This window comes from Drosophila albomicans, chromosome 3 (assembly GCF_009650485.2).
Source record: "Drosophila albomicans strain 15112-1751.03 chromosome 3, ASM965048v2, whole genome shotgun sequence".
Classification (NCBI taxonomy): Eukaryota; Metazoa; Arthropoda; class Insecta; order Diptera; family Drosophilidae; genus Drosophila; species Drosophila albomicans.
The window spans coordinates 28,654,653-28,675,946 of NC_047629.2; the positions used below are offsets into that span (position 1 = coordinate 28,654,653).

At 33.8% G+C, this 21,294-nt stretch overlaps 1 protein-coding gene across 13 annotated transcripts in view; it reads left to right on the forward strand.

Annotated features, from left to right (window-relative positions):
• LOC117567734 (uncharacterized) overlaps window positions 1–21,294 on the forward strand; it is a 61,029-nt gene that overhangs the window by 36,390 nt on the left and 3,345 nt on the right. Inside the window, exons 4-15 of one of the 13 annotated variants that reach the window (XM_034247900.2) lie at window positions 280–300; window positions 931–1,019; window positions 2,155–2,229; window positions 2,497–2,561; window positions 2,628–2,848; window positions 4,200–4,282; window positions 6,313–6,450; window positions 7,018–7,170; window positions 11,623–11,837; window positions 13,696–13,746; window positions 16,030–16,749; window positions 21,159–21,269. In XM_034247900.2, coding sequence (XP_034103791.1) covers window positions 280–300; window positions 931–1,019; window positions 2,155–2,229; window positions 2,497–2,561; window positions 2,628–2,848; window positions 4,200–4,282; window positions 6,313–6,450; window positions 7,018–7,170; window positions 11,623–11,837; window positions 13,696–13,746; window positions 16,030–16,749; window positions 21,159–21,269 — 1,942 coding nt within the window. Of the gene's footprint in view, window positions 1–279; window positions 301–930; window positions 1,020–2,154; window positions 2,230–2,496; window positions 2,562–2,627; window positions 2,849–4,199; window positions 4,283–4,350; window positions 4,607–6,312; window positions 6,451–7,017; window positions 7,171–8,033; window positions 8,187–11,622; window positions 11,838–13,695; window positions 13,747–15,971; window positions 16,750–21,158; window positions 21,270–21,294 lie in introns of those variants that run through there. The other 12 variants (XM_034247901.2, XM_052005670.1, XM_034247907.2 and 9 more) reach the window with 12 other exon arrangements.

The following is a 21,294-nucleotide window of genomic DNA, read 5'->3' on the forward strand; positions in this document are numbered from 1 at the left end:
TCCCTCTTTGCCGTAAAAGCTGAGTTCAGCTCAAAAGAAGACAATAACTTTTTTTTATTTCATTTACACTTCCAACACACGGTATCTAAGATCTGTCTTTCTTTTTGTCTCTGTCTCTCTATCTGCCATTAACTATCTTATCGAAACTTGTATATTATCTGTATCTGTAACTGAATATGTAAATGTATCTCTGTATCTGTATCTATACCTGTACCTTTGTATTGCCTGTAACCCTTATACACAAAAATTTCTATTTATTTTCTTTTGAAATTCTTTCAGTCATGGCATCGATTGGTCGAAGTAAGTTTTTGCACCCACACCAGCACATACAACAAAAAAAAATGACTAAACAAGGCACACACACTTAATTTGTGTAATGAATTTACTTTTCAGTTTGCTGTCAATTGCATGCATTTTTCAGTTTACCTCGCCTAAAGCCAAATTTGAAAATTAAAATGTACAATATTTATGATTGAAAAATATCTATTCTATTTTTTTAGTTTTATCAAAAGATTATTTGACTTTTATAAAAGCAAAATACTAATCACTTTTTAGTAAATGCTTTTTAATTTTTTTCAAGTTTTACAGTTACACAAAACTAACTCAAAACTTAGCAGAAACAATACGTTTCCTCCAATTCTTGAAAGCATCCAATATTCTGTGTAAATAATCTGAAATCCATAGCTCAAAAGTAAACTATTTCATATAAGTTAAACAACTTTTGGCAGCATTTAAATTGTAACAATTTTACGTTGACTTTTATCACAAAAAACTTTCTCTTAAGATGATAAAATACACACATAACACACACATACACAACTGTTGTCCGGAGAGTTTTATAAATTATTGTGTTGAGATATACTAACAATGTTTGAAGTCTGCAACAATGCAATTATTTACAACAAAATCTTTACTCTTTGCCACACACAGATTCGATGAATCGAGCTCAGATAAGGAGATATTAGATTTATTACTCGAGAAAAAACGCTATGATAAACGATTACTGCCGCCTGTAAATGGTAAGTAAAACATTGCAAACATTTTCCATCTTTAATCCTTTTTATCTCTCTCTGTCTCAAGCTTAAATTTTCAATTTAACTAAGTGTCTTCAATGCGACTGCAACTGCAATAAGAATAATGTTATCTCTCTTCTACTACTTATTGTTTTCTTTATCTTTCGTATGTTTTTTTTTTTTTTTTGTTTTTGTATCTCTGACGTCATTAAGAATTACGTTGCAGGGACAAGTCATTTTCAATGTTTGTAATGTGCCCAATGCTCCCAATGTGCCACGATGACAAAGACAACGCATGGTCACTATAAAATCAATTAAACTTAATGGCCACAGTCTGGCTCGAAGTGCACAAAAGAACGTTTGCAACTGTCTTAGCAAAGGGGGCAAAGGGAAAGGGGCAAGAAGGAAACTAAGAACATGAGTCGAATGTTCTTATGTAGCTGCATTGGTCTGGCCATAAGTGTAGCGTAATTACATTTCGGGCTGTGTGTTTATGTGCTTCACAATAATTATACATTGCGAATGACTATTCTTTCGAGCTATAAAATTTAAGAGCTCAATACTGTCAGAGAACTTAAGGCATGCATTGCAGATGTAACTGCAGTTGTTTAAAAGTTGATCTTAATTTTAAGGCAAACTTATGTCTCATTGAGATTATTGAACTTTCTGTGAAATCAAGTAAGGATTATTCGGGGGACTTTAAGATGTATTAAGATAACGATATTAAAATGATCACATAAATCAATAAATTATAATAAAGTTAAATTTGTAAATTCTTAAAAGAGTTTTTAAAGGATTCATTTGCTTATTTCATTCAACATGATTTTACATCTTCTATTAAGGCATACAATTCTTAGAAACACTGACTTAATGTTTTTGAAGTGAAAAGAAAAACTTTAATACCCAAGCTACTTATTAACTTTAATTTAAAATACAACAACATGGATTCTTGCACAGTAATTGCAACAAAAAATATATAAATATATGAACAACTAACATTTTGAATAATTTTTTAAAACGTTTAAAATCTTTTTTCAATTTTTATCCATCAACTTAATTACTTTTGCTATTAATTAATAAACAAGTTAATGTCAATTACATAGACTATTTTGTATAGAGCCATCTCCATTAAATTTTACAGATGAAGACTTTTGCTGTGGTTTGCAATCGCCCGATATGGCTACAAATCAAAATGCACGGAGACCACACAATCGCGGTTGGTGAAATGTCCTAAACAAATCACAGAAACTATCCACAAAATATTTCAAGCTGATCAACTGAACTTACAGTTGTTGTTTTCGTTTTTGTATATTCTATGTTTTATAGCTAGCACAGTTTGCCACTCGATTTCATTTCTGTAGTGTTCTCTTATAATCACATTTCGGTTTGACGTTGCGTATACTTGATTTCTCTAATTTTAGCACTAAAGATTTGACAATACTTTATATTATTGTATATTTATTATTACATATAAATCTTTCAGGCACGCTGACCGTAAATGTTAATGTGTTGCTTTTAAGCTTAGCATCGCCCGATGAGAGCAGCTTGGTGAGTTTTTTTAATAGTGGAATAAAACTTTGAAAAGTAATTCATGTATATTTTTTACTATTTCAGAAATATGAAGTGGAATTTCTATTGAATCAGCAATGGAACGATCCACGGCTGCAATATGGCAATAAGTCGCACTATGATTTCTTAAATGCTTTGCATCATCATGACAGCATCTGGACGCCCGACACGTACTTTATTATGCATGGCGATTTCAAGGATCCCATCATACCAATGCATTTCGCTTTAAGAATATTTCGGAACGGGACCATTACGTACGCAATGAGGTGTGTATGCCGCTCGCTTTTGCACGAAATATGCATAAATTTATTCGCCATGTCTACGTTTTATGCGATTTACCGCATAACTTAAAAAAGCACTGCCAGAGAGGTGGTGGAGAGAGATGGGCGCTACAAAAAATGCAAATATTACAAAGTTCATATTCATTAGATGAGCTCCTGGCTCCAGGCGGCGTTGTACAATTTTTCACTCTATGAGTGTGAGTGTGGGCAGTGTGAAATATTAAAAAGTCGAGAAGAGAATTGTGAGCCAGCTGGCAAACATGAGGCCGTAATGAAAAATAGCACAAGATGAAGCCCAAGCTACAAAAGACAAAACAATAAAACGTATGTAAGTGCATAAGCAGCCGAATGTGAATTGCTCTTCATTTAAGTGCATTTTAAGGGGGGGAAATAATAAAAACGAGTGACGAATTCCTGCCTAGCATAGAAAGCAAATAGGTTATCAACAAAAAGTAATAATTTTAATTAAAATTAGTCAACGCTTGGAGTGTAAAAGCCATTACTCAGCCGCAATACTCTTGGTAAGCGTATCAGAATGTAAACTAAAAAAAGAATGCAAAAATAAGTGCAAATATTTGGGTAAGCTGGCGGGCTATCAACGATCCATGTGTGCACTCAACTCCTGGCCAGGTATAACTACAACTCTTGCATGCTGTTTGCTCTCCCTCTCCCTCTCTCTCTCTCTCTCTCTCTCTCTCTAGCACACAGATACACAAAGCCTTGGATACAAAGTTTGCACATATAACAATATGGCAACGGGTTGAATTCTAGTCTCGTTTTGAGAATTCCTGTTGCCATTTCTTGTCAGGAGGCCAAACAAAAAAGAGAAAAGGGAAGCTGCTTTTACTTGTCTGTTTTTTAATTCAACAGAACTTTTCCAATTGACTGCATAGCGTAAAAGTGTCGTCCAGCAATTAAAATAAGTTGCAGTTGCCATTTACTTACTTTCGCTTTTCTTTCTCTCTTTCTCTCTCTGTCTCCTTTGACGTTCTGCTGTTTGCATTGCCAAACGGAACGGAGCGAGGACAACTCAGATTCAAGCTGTCACAGCAGCTAAGCTTAGACTACGCCATGACTCAACAAAAGATGGTGAAAGAGAGAGGGAGAGATAGGGGCAGGGAATAAGAAATACGCTATGCCAGTCGGGTAGGAAATAAATTATGAAATAGCAGAGAAAAACATTTTGTATTATTAAGTAGCATAGAAATGGAGAACATATCTAATTGATAAGATGCTTAAAATAAAGCGCAGAGCCTAATGTATAATTGAATTAAATATATCATTAATTTAAGAATGTAAGAAATATTTTTATATTTGTTGTTTGCTTTTCTTACAGGCGTCACTTGATATTGTCCTGTCAGGGCAGCCTGCACATATTTCCATTCGATGATCCAAAGTGCTCATTCTCTATGGAAAGCAGTAAGTACCAAAAGTATTGTCAATAATCAAATCAAATTAAACTTACGAACAAAATAAATAACTGTCAGTCCATAAAGCAATTAGCAAGAAAGCGCAAACAAGAAAAACACATAAAAACAAGAACAAAAAAAGAAAGAAAAAAACAAATGGAATACCAAGACTGTAAACAATATGAGAATTATACTAAAGTGTTGAAAATGTGGAAGAAGATGTGAAAAATGTTACTGATGATGAAGCAGATGATGACAAGAACGAGGCGCTACAACGTTGTTGACTGCCACTCGAGGGAAATTGTTGTGTAACTGTAACTGTAAATGTGTTGAGGTGTGTGTGTTGATGTGTGTGTGTGTATATGTGTGTCTGTGTGATGCTGAACCGACAAAGCTGACAAAGTGACTAACAAGGCTGCCTGACTGCCTGACTGCCTGCCAGGCTTGTTGGCTGAATGCCTTGTTTAGTACTTGCACATTGAGGCAAAGCTGGTGGTTAGGCGGTAAAATTCAACACTTTCAAATCTTGAGAAGAAATTGATACTTTAGCAAATGTTACAATTTAACATAACAATTTGGAAAAAATATTTAGTTTTTCGGAACATTAATTTGGTATATGTATCTAACATACATGAAATGTATGGAATAGGAAGAAGGATCAGCGGCAACAGCCGAAGCGATATATCCATTTCCGTTAAAGCACTTGCTTATCAATATACCAGATGTACACTTCTGTGTATTTCAATATTTTTCAGTACATAAATTTGGTATATTTAAATACCGCACTGTTTGGTTTTAATTAAAAAGTGTAGCGGGTATAACATAATCAAGCACACTCGACGGCACCTTTTTTAATGTACTTGTTTATAAGTAACATTGTTATCCCTTAAGGGATGTTGTATGATTTTAAACGGAACCCCAGTGAAATTTTTTGTGTCAAAATAATGTTTTTAAAGTGTGGCTATTTTTAATTTCGCAGTTGCACATAATACAATGAAAACAAACTATTTTTTAACATTTCGAATTTTAGTTAAAATTTCACATTTGCCTACTCACTCAGGTAACTAATGTCTAAATACTTTTCTATTATTTTTGTCACACTGTGGTTGGTGCCTAGTCTTTTGTCTTTGGCATTATATTCGAAAAGTTATGCCCGTACATAGGCGCGTCGTGTCTATTAACCCAACCAGCCCAGGCAGAAACAACAAAAACCAACAATAACAACAACAACAACAACAGAAGGAACAACAATCAGTGCAACAACAAAGGGGGCTAACACAACATCATAAATTACTTTGTTGAAATGAAGGAAAAGTCACCGTTATATGACGTGCGCTGTCGTTGAGATTTTCATCTTTGATGGGGGCCTCAAAGTGTTTTGGCCCGTTTGCCTGTCGCCTGTCGCTGTTGGTTTTTATCAAAAAATATGATTTGATTCAATTTCCGACAAATGGCGCTTTGTAATTTCGAAACAAATAAGGTCGACAAACTGCCAGCACATAACGAAAATATTACGTATACGTATTTACATATTCTATCGCAACCTACATAAAATAACATAAAATTAATTAATTACCCAAATTGACTTATCAAGTGATGTCGGTGGCATAATTTCTGAGTATTTGTGTCAGTTGAGATAAATGCGAAGTGATTTAGAAAAGCCCGCATTGCATTTAATGCCCGAAAGGGCAACGGCCATAAATATTTAACTAATTTCCGACCAAAAACAGAAAATCTAATTTAAATAACATTGATCTACCAGCAAACCAATTAAAGTTAATGAAGTGCGAATGAAGTCTTTACAAAATTACAAAACAAATAAAACTAATGGCAATCCATTTTGATTCAAATTATTAGTGCATCGACATTCCTTCTCCGTTTTCCTGCGGTTACGCTAAGCTCAAAGCTTACAAGGCATCGCGTCCGTGTGCCGTGTACGTGAGCTTGTTTACGACAAAACTGATTTAAGTCAAAGATTTAATGGCTGTAACTTAAGCTCGCACTCACTCGCTTCTCGCTTTCTCCGTCTCTCTTTTGCAGTTTCGTATGAGGAAGCACAAATCAAGTATGTTTGGAAGAATGATGAGGATACGCTGCGTAAAAGTCCCTCGTTGACCACACTGAATGCGTATTTGATTAAGAATCAAACGACGGCCTGTGATCAAAACAGTTGGCGAGGTAAATTTTTGGCATTTTTTACTTGAATCGCCTTCGTTTTGATGTGGATGTTTCTATGATTTTTGTGTAATGCTTTTTTAGGTTTATTTTCTTAAGTGTTTTAAGTAAATTTTAAGAATATTAACTTTCTTTGTTTAGTGCCCATAATTAGCAGTAGATGCTAAAACCTAAATTATGGAATCCCAAAAAAAATATACAATATTTATGATCAAATTGCAGCTACGATTTAAAATTCTAAGTTCCTCATTTTAGAGTGCAGTTTTTAGTTGGCTTGATTTACGGTATTATTAGTATATATATTTGATATTTGTCTTGTAGACTGGAGTGTAGCTTGGTTTATTGGCTTGATTTATAATCAAATTGAATATATTTCGCCTATCTAATGGTCTAATCTTTGTCTACCCCCCAAAAATATAAAAAAATAACACATTAAACCGATTAAAATGCTACGAACAACAATACAACAACTTGGCCAACTCCTAATCTCTACTCTATGCACAAAATCAATCCAAACGAAATGCAATACAAAAATAAACCACCTAATAAAAATAATGTAAAAATCCATAGGGAACTACAGCTGTCTTAGGGTCGATTTAATCTTTACCAGAGATCGTGCATTCTATTTCACCACCGTTTTTATACCTGGCATTATATTGGTGACGTCATCCTTTATAACATTCTGGCTAGAATGGAATGCCGTGCCAGCTAGATCAATGATAGGTAACAAACAACAACAACAACCAAACAACCAACCAACCATATATAAAACCCAAAAAAAAAAAACCAATACAATTACCAAACGATATCATTAACAAAATATCTGTTTTTATATATCAAATTTATCCTCTCTCGCTCTTTCACACTAAACTAAAAAAAAACAACCTAAAATAAAATATAAATAAATCAATTTTATATACGCCATTGAGAATTGATTTCTATCGCCTCTTTGTAGCAATTGCCTTAAAAAATAATATATATTTTTGATTGCCCTTTTCATTCGTAATTTGTAATTCTTATTTCACCTTTCGATTGCGTAATAATTTATATTTTCCCAATTTCCGCCTTTTTCAAGTAGTTTGACACATACCGAATATCCAAAATAAACCAAACACAATGCGAAAACCATTTTGCAGACTTTGATTTAAATGCGTTAACACTGCCCAGCAAAAGTATGCGACACGAGCTCCTGAACAGTTTTATCGTTTCCTTGTAAGGTTTGTTGCATGGATACCGTTTCCGTTTCCATTTTTAGTATGTCAATGCTCTCTCAAAAACCGAAACAACATAGAAATCCCAAAGATACACTTTTTAATTTTCATAATTGATTATCGAAAGTATAGCTCACTAATTAGATATCAAATAGATTAGGTTAGGTTAAGCTAGGCTAGCTTAGGTTTAAGTATCTCTGTGGTCCTGTCTTTCTTTCTCTCTACCTCTCTCTCTGTCTCTTACTCTCTGTGTTTCTGTCACTGTCTCTGTATAAAGATTGTGCTGCGTCCTTCGCCGTTAACAGTTGTGTTTTTGTTTTAAGAGATTTATAATTTGTGTTGCCAAATTGAACGTCTTTGGCCTTGTACTTTAAGGTAATTACAGTTGCCTACAGGTCGAGTTGACATTTACCCGTGATCGTGCGTATTATTTTACAACCGTTTTCATACCTGGCATTATATTGGTCACCTCGTCGTTTATCACATTTTGGCTGGAGTGGAATGCAGTGCCAGCCCGGGTTATGATCGGTACGTAAAACAAAATCCAAAAAAAAAATACAACCAAAAAAAAAACAACCAAAAATCTTAACAGCCAAAAATACAAAGAAATATTTTAGTTAAACAGAATGCTAAGTATTGTGAAATGAAAAACGAACCAAACAAAATCATAGTCTTCCAATTACTAATATAGCGGCATTTTAGGCGCAGCTTAGCTAGTGAAATCCTAGCGAGTCCATGTTGAAATTCAACTCTTATTCCTTCTTCAAATAGGCTAGTCAAAATCACAATTGGCAATAAGTTCAAATTACAGTTTATAAAGATTACCATAGTTTCTAGCAGAGGTCTTTTTTTCATATTCATACTATCCCATTTTATAACATGTACATTTTTAAATATTTATAGTAGGGGCTAGACATACTTAGATTTTATTACACTTACTAACTATTTATGTTTCTGTTTTCTTTTTCCTTAATGTCCGAAGCTCGAACTACTTTACACTTTGTCTAACATTTATTTACTCAAAGTTTTGCACTACTTGTTCTTAAGCTCATGAATCCTTTAACTTTCCATTGCATGTCTCTATTTACTACTTTCTTTACTTTTCTAACACTTTTCAGGCTTATTTATATAAGCTTGTGTGAGAATACTATATAAACTAAAAACCGCCTGTGCTAAATATATAAAATACTTGTGCAATGCAAACAAGGTTTAGTTAAATAAATAAACGAATAAAAAACTTCTTAATTGTGATAAATCTTAAAATAATGCTAATTTTAATAACTAGTATTACAAAATATACCTCATACATTTTATCGAAAATAAATACTAGATTATTTGTGTTTAAAAAAGTTTCAAAAATATACTGACCGTTTAAAGAACATTCGGTATATTCTTAATATACTTTATCGTAAATAAATACCACAAAAGTTCTAAGAATATACTGATTGTTTGAAGTATATTCAGTATATACGTAACATACTTTATCATAAAGAAATACTACAGTATTACTCTTTAAAAAAGTTGTAAAAAATGACTGTCAGTATTCAGTATTTTTAGTATATATAATTGATAGCAGTATTTTTTGAAGTGGTAACGAATCAATGCAAAAAATAACAAAAACTTCGTAGAAAGTAAATGCAATTATGGATTATGTAAGGGAAAAAATGCAAAAGGAAACAGATACCAAAAAATACCCAGAACGACAACCGAATGTCAACTCAAAATCATCAAAAGTGTCACCGGCAGACATTGCAACTGGCATACAAGTGTGCTCACATACACAACCACATTCACACACACAAACACACACAGCAACAAATGGAACTAAGGAAGTGGACTTAAGGGATAGCAAAAAAGAGGGAGAAAGAGAGAACAACACTTGGACATGGACATGAACTGTGGTCTGATATTTGCTTTGAGCTGTGTTACGTTCCCTTACTGAGATGATGATGATGATGACGCTGACGATGAGCATGATGACGTCAAGTTGGGCATGTTGTAGATGATGATTTATGCATAAGAAGCCATGTGTGCAAATAGGCAAGCTCTCGCGCTCTGTGCGTGGACTGTCAACGCCAGTTGAGTAGCAGCTGATGGCATAAGTTAGCCACGTTAAGAGCAGCAACAGAAGCAACTGCCTTATGAATATTTGAGTTAAATTTCAGTCAGCAACTGGCCAGCTACGAGTATCTACTACTATGTGTTTCGCCTTTAAATTGTTAAAGAGCTCAATTTAACGTAGCTCTGGCACGCAAAACAAAAAAACGAAGACGAAACGCGATTGCATATCATTTTGTTAGCCAAATCGCTGACTGCAGATGGATTTTACTTTAGCAACAATTTGCCGTCACGTCGAAATGCGCTGATTGTAAATGCAACCCCAAGCAATTTGCGTCTTTTTCCTCTTTCTGCTACACGTCTTTGCCAACTTTGTGCCTCATTTGGGAGCTGCTTAGCTCTTGAGCTCTGCTGCTGCTGCCTCTATTGCTGCCACATTTCGCTTGAGTGCAACGTTGAGATTTTGACTTCGTTCTCAACGTTCGTTGGCAAATTGAAAATCGATGAGAGTGCTGAGTCTCATGTCCTGCATCCTGCGTCCTGCGACCTGCCAACTGTGAGCTGCGACCTGAGTGCTGTGAATACTGCTCGTATTCTGCCAAAATAGTTAAATTTGTTGCTGGCAAATGTGCAGCCAGCACATTGTTGACACAACTAATTAGACAGCCCAGATTGATTATGCTCAACTGCAAATTGCATTTGTAGGTCGAGGGAAATGCGCAGAATTTCCAATTAGATAAATGACTTTTGTACTTTATAACTAATCAACTTAGGTACTATTTTAATTAATTGAAACAAAGTTGAAACAAGAAGTCTGTAGAAAATATATATATGTATATTTATTCATTTTTACGAATCTCTCATTAATGTAACATGGTCAAAATAATATTAAAAAATATCACAAATTCAACAAATAAAATAAATAATTTTATTAAAAAAAAAAATTTTGCAAACTAAAATAACATATCATCTACTTACTAAGTATAGTAATTAAATGAATAAGAAAATACCAATAAAAATAATACCAAATATTAAGGAATACAAACAAATAAAACACAAAATTGTATAATTCAATAAATTAACGAATATCGCAAAGAAATTTTTATAATAAATTTGTCAAACCTTATTGCACAAACTAAGAAAACTTAAGTGAATAAAAAAGTCAATAAAAATAATACAAATTTAAAATCTACTAAGAAATAATACAAAATTAAAAAAATGTTCTCAATCAAATTTGATGAAACTATATTGCACAAACTAAGAAAACATTTCAGCTATATAATGAGTATAATTATTTAATGAATACAAAAATAACAATACAAAAAATATTAAGATTTCACATACTACAAACAAATAAAATAAATTATTTAATAATTGAGTAAAATAATGAAAACCACAAAAAAAATTTTCAAACACTTTTGCACAAAACTAAAAAACCATTTCATTTTAAAATTGCAACAACAAACTAAATAATGCATTTGGTTGCAACTGCATCTCTGAAACTTTTAACAGATTTTTCCCTTATATCAATTTTTTGTAGACGTAGTTGGTTATTTAAGCTTTGCACAGAATAACAATAAAAACAACAACAACAAAATACAACTCGAACTTGTTCCAAAACAATACAAAAGCAGCCAACAACGCTGTTCATAATACTCAAATTACAAACTTTTCTGTACATACAGAATGTATATACATATACATATAATTACTATGGCAAAACTAATTATAAACTAAACTGAGCAATCAAACAAAATACACACATGCTTTGAACTGAGCAGAGACTCATGAAACATGTCCCCTTCAGCCCCCACACACATATTCCATGTCCCACCATGCCCCAAAAAGTATGCAACACTTTTGCGAAATTTGTAAATCGCTAATTCAAATGGAATTCTCTATTTAGGCGTGACAACAATGTTGAATTTCTTCACTACCTCGAACGGTTTCCGCAGCACTCTGCCCGTTGTCTCGAATCTAACTGCGATGAATGTGTGGGACGGCGTCTGCATGTGCTTCATTTATGCCTCACTGCTGGAGTTCGTTTGCGTCAATTATGTGGGCCGAAAGCGTCCGCTGCACAACGTCGTCTACCGGCCAGGCGAAAATCCCGTAACACAGGTAAATTCAATTTGCAAAAACAAAACAAAAAAAGAAAAAAGTATGAAGAAGCAAATGCAAATACAAAAGATGGGTCGGGCCCGGCTGTGGCTGATTTATTATGCATTTCAAAAGCAATTAAATATGAATTTTACATAAGCGTACAGCCAACACCAAAACCAACACACTCACACACACAACAACAACAATAAAAACAACAAAATTTGATACCTTTCTGTACATTTTTTTCAACACCAACAAAACGAAACGATATCAAAACACCTGAGCAATCGTCATACAGATAATAATAATAAAAAAGAAAAACCAACATCCAAAAACTCCAGTCATTATGTTGCGTCTGTCTTTCTCTCTCTCTCTCTATCTCTCTCTGTCTCTTTCTATATCTGTCTCTCTCTCTTTCTCAACCTTCTTATATGTAACCTTCAAATGCTGTATCTTTTACTGTCACTATCTGTCTCTTTCTCTATCTCTGTACTGTCCAACTTAATTTCCAATTAATATCTTTACTTTTTTCAACATAAACATAAAGTACATAAACAAAGTCCAAAAACAACAAATGCCCGCTATTAAAATCACCTTGTGTTTATGCTCCCCTTAGCCCCCCGTCCCAATCAAAGTGAACCCTTTACTTTTTTAGCATTTTGTAATAACAAATTTTTAATATACATATTAAACGTTTAACTTGTGTGTCCTCCATAAGCAAAATAACTAAAAAAAAAAAAAAACAAAAACGAAGAAGTTGTCCTTAAGTAAACCTAAGTTATCAATTTGTTTTTTGTTCAACTAATCTTTTGTGTTTACTCAACATACTTCTAGCAAGATATGAGGGGTATTCTACCTACCTATGTATGTGTATTTATTGTGCTGATGCTCAGTTCTTTAATTTGCTTGCATTTCTTTTTTATTAAACAAAAAACAAACGTGAATCCTCTTATTCCCTTTTGAAAATTCACAATATTTGACGTATTGCTTTCTTTATTTGTTAATCATTTTGAATTTACGTTATTTCTTTTAATAAATGTTGTATAATACAAATGTTAATTATGTGAAAACAAATGCGTTTTATTCCTCTAAAATTAGTTCACAAAATCAAAATATATATTCAATGAAAATTAGTTGTTAATTGAAGAGTTGTACATGCCATTAGGTAGGTATATTTATTTGTTTATTTCATTTTTGTTTAACAATCTTTAACAATTTTAGATAACACCAATTGAGTTGAGCATGTTAAGCATTTTCCTCGATGTTGTGAAGAGAACATTAAGAAAATATTTAACATACATATATAATAGTTCTTAACAAAAGTGGCATATAGCTAATAACAATTGAATTGTCAAAATAGTCAATTAATAGCTCCAAAATTGAAAGCATGCCCGAAATGATTCAATTTTGCGTATTTCTTTACACTTGTTCCATATGCGTTCTATATGCTCGCTTTATCATCATTCATTGTTGAATGGATCTCAAAATCAAAGTTGACGTCAAATTTTCATGACTAACATTGACTAACCGACAGTCATATGCCACTTAATACATTTTACTACACTTCAATAATTGTTGTTAGTTTTAAATTATTTAATTTAAATACAGCCAAGAGCCAAGAAAAAGTTCTGCAAAAAAAACAATTGTGTAAGCCAAATACAAAAAAAAATCGAACATTGTTCCCAATTTTTGTGATATGTGATATACGTATATTCGAGAATTTCTTACTTAATAGCAACTAAGTCGCAAATAACGCATAAAAAAACAACAACTACAACAACAAAATCCTCAATCAAACTCAAAAAAAAATCAACAGACAATCGAAACTTAAAGTGTGTTTTCGAGTATGAACATTATTTTGTGTACATTTTTGCAGCGTCTTCCAGCGGTACTAAGCAGGATCGGAGTAATTCTTGCAAGTCCTTTGGTAAGCTATCAACCACAACTCATGCACCTACCCCACCACCCGACCCGCCCACTACCAACCAGCTCTCTTCCCTCAGAAAAAAAAAAACAAAAACCAAAAAGCGAATACATTTTTGAACAGAAAGAACTTAACTGAAAACACACACACACACTCACACTTAACTAAAACACTACGAACACACAATCTCTGCCCTGTCTCCCCCCAATAAAAGGTGTTTTTCCCTTCGCTCACCCCCAAAAAAAATATAAAAAATACTAGAAAATCAGATAATGAGAAACAAATCTAACAAATGGCATGTGAATTTCGCTTTTAAAATGCATTTGAGAAAAATTGAAACTTTTCTGTTATCGAATTATTTGTGTTCGAACATGTTTTTTGATTTCATTTCAAAGCCTATAAATCAAAATAAAAGAAATATTCAAATCAATAATAATAACTTTAATTCAAATTTACATAATGTAGACGCACGCTTTAAGTGTTTTTAGTTGAACTTCTTTTATTTTGAATTCATTTCGGTTAGTTACGTTTACTTCAAGTTTTGTTCTTTCTTTTCATCATAATGAAAAACGTACTACACACAGCAGAAGCCCGTACTACAAACAATATATAAACAAATTGAAATGAAAATAAATGACATTAACTACTTCAACAACAATAACAACAACAGCAACTAACAAAACCTACATCAGCAGCAACAATAACAACAACCACAACATTTATTATCAAATTTGCGTATAAGAAAAAAAAGGAAACAAAAATATAATTCAAATAAAACACACTTTAAGATCACTTACAATTGGGAAAAATGTTACGAGCGAAACTCGAACAAATGCGAAAATATGGAAAATTATTCTTTATTATATAGTTATTATATGAAAACCAAAAACTAAAAAACAAAAACAGAAATGAGCTATAAATCAAATTTAATATTCAACATATAATTTTAATTAATTTTTATTATTAATGATAATTGCATTATTAAATTTATCTCATTTTTTGTTTTGTTCTATTGTTAATGACATAAAACAAACACGCCTTTTAAGCAACAACTGGCAAATACGCTTTCGTTTGTTTTTTGAAAACAACAACAGCAATCCATGTGAATGGCCACCGATTTAATACGCTTGCAGAACAAAAAAAATCACAAAGACCAGTTCTGAATTTTACATTCGCTTTCACTTATTGGATTAATCCAAATAGAAATTGAAATAGAAACTGCTGCAATTTAATAAAATACTCGTCTGCAAGGGTATACAATATATGTACATTAAGAAAATGCCTGCGTTTGTTTTTGAAAGACTTTTGAAAATGTGTATACCGAATTTATGGTTTCTATTTTAAGGTATATGATGTAGTACTACTAAAATGGAGTAGAGTATTTATTATTTATGATATTCTGTTGCCCAATGCTTGAAAGCTTTTTCTTTAGCCCAATGTTCATTTTTTTATTGTTGTAGAATCTAGTGCATTTTGTGCATTCCAGTTTTATTCAACTATGTACCATATACATATGTATTTATATGCATAACTGAGTGTTCCTGTGTGTGTATGTGTGAATAGATAAAGCGTGTTTCAGGTTTGGTTTTAGCATATTTATTATTGTATTTTATTTATGAACCAACTCCAAGATATATTCAATGAGAGCTTTGGGCATTCATGAACCTCAATATTTATGATTTAAAGCATAGTCTCAAAATAGTAATTAAGAAAGATATTCTATGGTCTAAATTAAAGATTACGCCATGAAAATAATGCGATTTTAAGAGGCTGTGAATGTGAATTGTTTCTGGGTACCAATAACAAATCAACAAAATAATTAAAAACAATTTAACCTTCTTCATTATATTAACATTGAGAACATAACATTTCCTGAGAATCTCCATCTTTCAAATAAACAGCTTTTGTGGAACAAACAGAAGATAATGAAAGAAGAGAAGATACAGCAACTGAACATGAACGAATGTTATTGAAACTAACCGTAAATGTCAATCGAGCATGCGGCAATCGAATCCTAACTAAACAAAAATAGACAACTCCAAATCTCTCTCCAAACTCAACATCAACATATGTCTCTCTCTCTTTCTCTCTCACACTCTTTGTCTCTCTCTCTCAATGTGCTCGTGCAACATGCAAAAAACAAAACAATACCAAAAAAAATCAAAACCAAAAACCGATAAAGTACAATACTATACCACCCAACTGTCCCATCCACACATCCAATATAGGAAATAATCGAAAGAGAATTTCACGCTGCTTTGTCGTCCTACTCCCACTCCAAAAAAGGCAAGCGCCAACGCCACACCGGCCATGGCAAATACGCCGCTATCGACGGCTATGGGCACGGCCGCATCGACGGCAACCCCGGGCACACCTCGCTGTACCGTGGACGAGGATTTCTTTGGCGGTGGCATGCGGTGGCAGGAGGCACATGGTGGCATCATCGGTGCAGCCGTGCAAAATTTGCGGGCACGTTCGATTAAACGTAAAAGCGGACGGGAAGCCGCAGCTAAAAGCCCGTCATCAACATCCATATCGTCAGGTGCGAGCAAAAGCGTCGTCCCAATGCCAGCCGAGCATATCTACGAGGAGCCAGCTCCAGCTCCAGCTCCAGCTCCTGCACCATCCACGATTGCCACGCGAGTCAAGTTCAAGGATGAGCAAGAGGATGATGCATCCACCACCTCCACTTCGACGTTGCGACGCTCGATTGCCACAAGCACGCCAGCGTTGGTGGTGCGTATCGAACAGGAGGAAGAGGAAACCTTAAAGTCAAACACAGAATCAGAGAAGGTAGGGGCTGGAGCAGAGCCACAGCCATTGCAGCAGTCTATCGAAATGACCGAACATCAATGTCAATTGGCAATGCCATTAAAGCCGCCACGCAGGAAATCTTCGCGCTCCAATTCGCCGAGCAACGCGTTCGCCGCAACGGATGAGGAGTCAATGATGATGACAACGACGATGACGACGACGTCGACGACGACGACCAGAGCAAGGGAAACTGTGAGTAGTTGCGACAGCACAGAATGGCAGACCCAAAAGCAAAAACCAAATGAAAAACTAACCGAACTAACCCCAAACCATTATCTTGGTGTTCTTGGTGTTGTTGCTGTTATTATTGCCCCTGCACAACTAATAACTAACCATAACAATGTTAACAAGTTCGGAAATAGCGAAATCAGAATACACAGAGTATATAGCCAGGACTAACGGAAAATCCTTTTGATTCTTGGCTCTCTCGCTCTCACAGTTCTTTCGCTCTCTCGTTCTCGACTCACAGTTCTTTGTGAGTTTGGCTTTGTCGCAGAGCAACCAAACCACTTTGCCCACTAAACTTTATTGCTTGCGGTTATTTTGATTGCAATTTGCTCACACACACACATACACACACACACACACACACACTCACTCAACCAGTTTCTTACACATTCGGCAAAGTTTTTCCCAACATGCAATTGAAGTTTAAATGGAAAACCAACAATAAGTTAAATGCTTTTGGATTCGAGGAAATCGCCGACGGTTGTTGCGATTGCAAAAGTGTTAAAAGTGCAATAATTATTCTAAATAATAGCTGAATAGTTAAACTAATAGACAATCTTAAGTGTGTAACATAAAAAAGACATTTATACTTTTGATAAAACCTTTTAAATCTAGAAATCTACTGCTATTAAGCTAGTTTAAAAGCAACTCATGCATGCAAAAAACGGTTTTAAATGCTGAGGCAAATCTGTTGAAAAGCTCGAACAATGAAAACCACTGGCAAACAAATAATACTAATGAAAGGAAACCGCAAGAGGACTCTATCAAGAAAGGAAATCATCAGCGGAAATGCAAATAAATAAAAGTCAAAAAGAAAACCCAGAACAATTACTGAACGTGATGGAAAAGCATATCGCGAAATGCAGCCATTTGAAGAGTACGCCATCACGAGTTCCGACACTCAACAACAACAACAAGAACTACAACAACAACAGATGAGAAGAAGAACGGCAACAACAATTACATGAGTAAAAAGGGAGAAGGTGGCTGAGGAGAAATGTTTTTCGGCCATTAACATGTAAATTAAAAATGGTGTACGCGTTTAAATTGACGCAGCAGGGCAGCAGGCAAGATAGGCGACTGCTTCCAGGTGGCATGTGGTAAAAACGACACTCAACACTCGCTGGCAGCCAGTTGGCAGTTGAAAGTTGGCTGAGCCGCTTCGAACCAGGGCAACATAATTATTCATGAGTACCCAAAGTGGAAAATACCGTAATGAGCCTGAGAGCAACATTGCAGAAAAACAGCGACAAAATGGAACACACAAACACAAATGAAGCCAACGGAGAAAACGCTCAAAGAAAGTAAAAGATACATTCATTCTCTTATGTATATACATCATAATTGTTGGAAGAAATACACACACACACAAAAAAAAGGATGTACACAATTTAAGAGAAACCATTTTACATTTTACGCATTTTAAAGCGAAACGACAAAAAGTTCTGCACAAGTTTCCCATAGACAAAATGCAAAATCTTTGGGGATTTGAGCTGACAGCAAACATTCTTGAATGTAGGCTCCGCTACCACAACAAGAACAACAACAACAACATCCTATCCCTCCATTTATGGACCCCTTCACACTCTTCGACTTTCCTCGGTTTTCTTCACTCCACTCCACTCAGTTATGTTGTCAGTGCTAATTGCGCTGTGCAAAAAGTCACCACTTGGCATACATTTTTCAAGTGTTACCAGGCATTGTGTTAATAAAATTAAATTGTTGTTTAAGTTTATGACGGTGTGAGAAGTGTCACAAAAATCCCCCAGTGATTCGATGGCCTGTTTTTTGAAAGTTACATTTTATACAACTGGTAACTCATTTCAATAAATGGACCTGCAATACAATCTTTCCTCAAAAACTTGTACGTAATTTAGTATAAAGTTTAAAGCTGACAATTTAAACTTAATCTTGAATGCGCTGAACATTTCTTTGCTTAATTTATTTTTAACATCTCTCAAAGGTTCGCAGAATGATTTATAAAGTATACTTGTACGTAATTGAGTAGAACGTTTAAGACAGACTAAACTATAGACAATTTAAACATTTTTCAAGGATCGGGTAAAGATTAGTATAGATTAGTACATTAGTACATTAGTATATTAGTATATTAGTATATTAGTATATTAGTATATTAGTATATTAGTATATTAGTATATTAATATATTAGTATATTGGTATATTCGTATATTAGTATATTGGTATATTGGTATATAATATTAGGATATTAGTATGTTAGTATGTTAGCATATTAGTATATGACTATATTAGTATATTACTATATTAGTATTCTAATATATTAGTATATTAACATTTAATTTAGCAGAATCTTGAATAAAGACTAATCACAGACAAATATAAACTTAATCTAAAAATCACTGAATATTTATTTCACTCTTCAGCAGACAATTTATACTTAGTCTTCAATTTGTTGAAAATCCTTCAATGTCTTTGCTTGATTTATTTTCAACATTTTTCAAAGGTTTGGCTAAAGATTTAAGATGAAGTATATGGGATCGTAATGTCATTTGAAAAAAAAACTGGTTTCACCGCAATTTATTGCGAAATAAATCATTTGCAAAATTTAAGTAGCTTTCTGCAAGTGCTGAGTAGAAGTTTTCGGCAGCACGTCGCAGCTAATGAGGTCAGGTCAGCCAAGCGGAGTTACATTCTTAAGCCCCACAACAAAGACAAATCAGCCAAGCACACCCACTGCAATCCAATTCTCTAGTCCCCTCTCTTACCTCCCTCTCTCTCTCTTTCTCTCTCTGTGTTTCAGTCTTTCTCTCGTTTACTGTGTGCATTATTTAAGCCAGGAAACTGCACCGTTTTTCCATTTAAAATCATGTTCAAACAACGTACGTGCCACAGCAGTTGCAATATATTTGCAGCAACCTCACTGCTTGTGCAGTTAATTTGTGTAACTGCTGCCACCTACGACTTTGCCAGATCATTTATAAAACACAAATTCTAAAGTTAATTATGCACAAAATCATTATGCAATTTGGTGTGCAAGAAGAATGCAAAATAATCAAGAAAGTTTCTCTTTTTTTTTGTACACAATTATCAGAGTAAAATTGTCGGCATCATTTAGCAGTTTAAATATGGAAATGTTTTTTATTTTAAAATGTATACTAAGAAATTAAAGAATTATAAATGTATTTAACAATCTAAGGAAAACACAGAGGATTTAGTTTTGAAGGAATCCAGCCCCAAATTGCTTTGTTTTAAATATTATATTTGTGTGTTATTCTATGTTTATTTTTATTTTAAACTTAAAGTAAGAACTGTGTGTTACAATGAACTTCTAACTCTATCCCCTAGCTTTGTGTACCGTTCTCGTATATATGTAAATTTGTTAAGCACGCTTGATAAGTCAAAATAACCGTTGCTTAGTGTAAACAGCACATCCCAAAAAAAAAAAAAAAACCAAAACAAAATCCCACAGACATTCAATCAGTTACATTTCATTATAAAACAAAAACACTACACAGATAAAAACTACAAAATTTCGCATTAAAAATTAAATATTTTATTGAAATCCAAAATTATGTTTAATTCAAGTTTGATTTGTGACTTTCATTAACTAAAATACACACATAGCAAAATTCTCATGCCATTATTATCCATGTCAGCCATAACATAAATAAATGTTACAAAATTGCCAAAGCTTATATAAAACATTAAAAACTAACAGTTATACGAGCAAAAAACAACTCTAAGCATATTTTACAATCTTTCAAATGAATTTGATCAACATTTAAGCAGAATTATTAAATAAGTCTCTACTTTTTCAATTTGTTAAATGCTGCTCCAAAAAAAATAACGATTAAATTTATAAACAAAAACAGCCCGTAAGTATGCAGCAATGATTTACAAACTACTTCAATCTATATTTTTTGTAGTGAAAAAAAAAATTTGAAGCTAAAAAGTTGATAACAATTTGGCAACGCTTTTTTTGAAAACAAATGTCGTAGTTCAAGTTTATTTTGCTTTGTTTAACCTTGTCACATGTTCAATAATACGTTAATGAAAATATATTCTTTTTCTATTTTTTATATATACAACTCGTACTTAAATAAACAATGCTTTTTGCTGTGTTTTTATAACGAAATGCAAACAACCAAATGCAACCAAACTGCAACTGCAACTGCAAACTGCAAAAACCAATTTTCGTTTTCCAACTTTTTGTTGTTCAACCGAATGCGTATGTGTGTTTCCGTGTGTAAATAAACAAAATAAAACATGTTGTATTGTTATTTTTCTACCTACTACTCGTATTTAAATTATATTCACTTTTTGTACAATTATAACATTTGGTGTGGCCAAAACAATTAACGCATTAGTTTTTTAAATTTACCGCCATCTATCAGGGCGAGAAGCGACGCGATGCCGGGGCACCCAATGAAATTGTGGCATGCACCACATGCGGTGGCAGCAACAGCCCGTGCACCCATTCGGCCAACAACGGCTGTGCCACGGAGGTGAGCCCAGTAACTATGATAAATC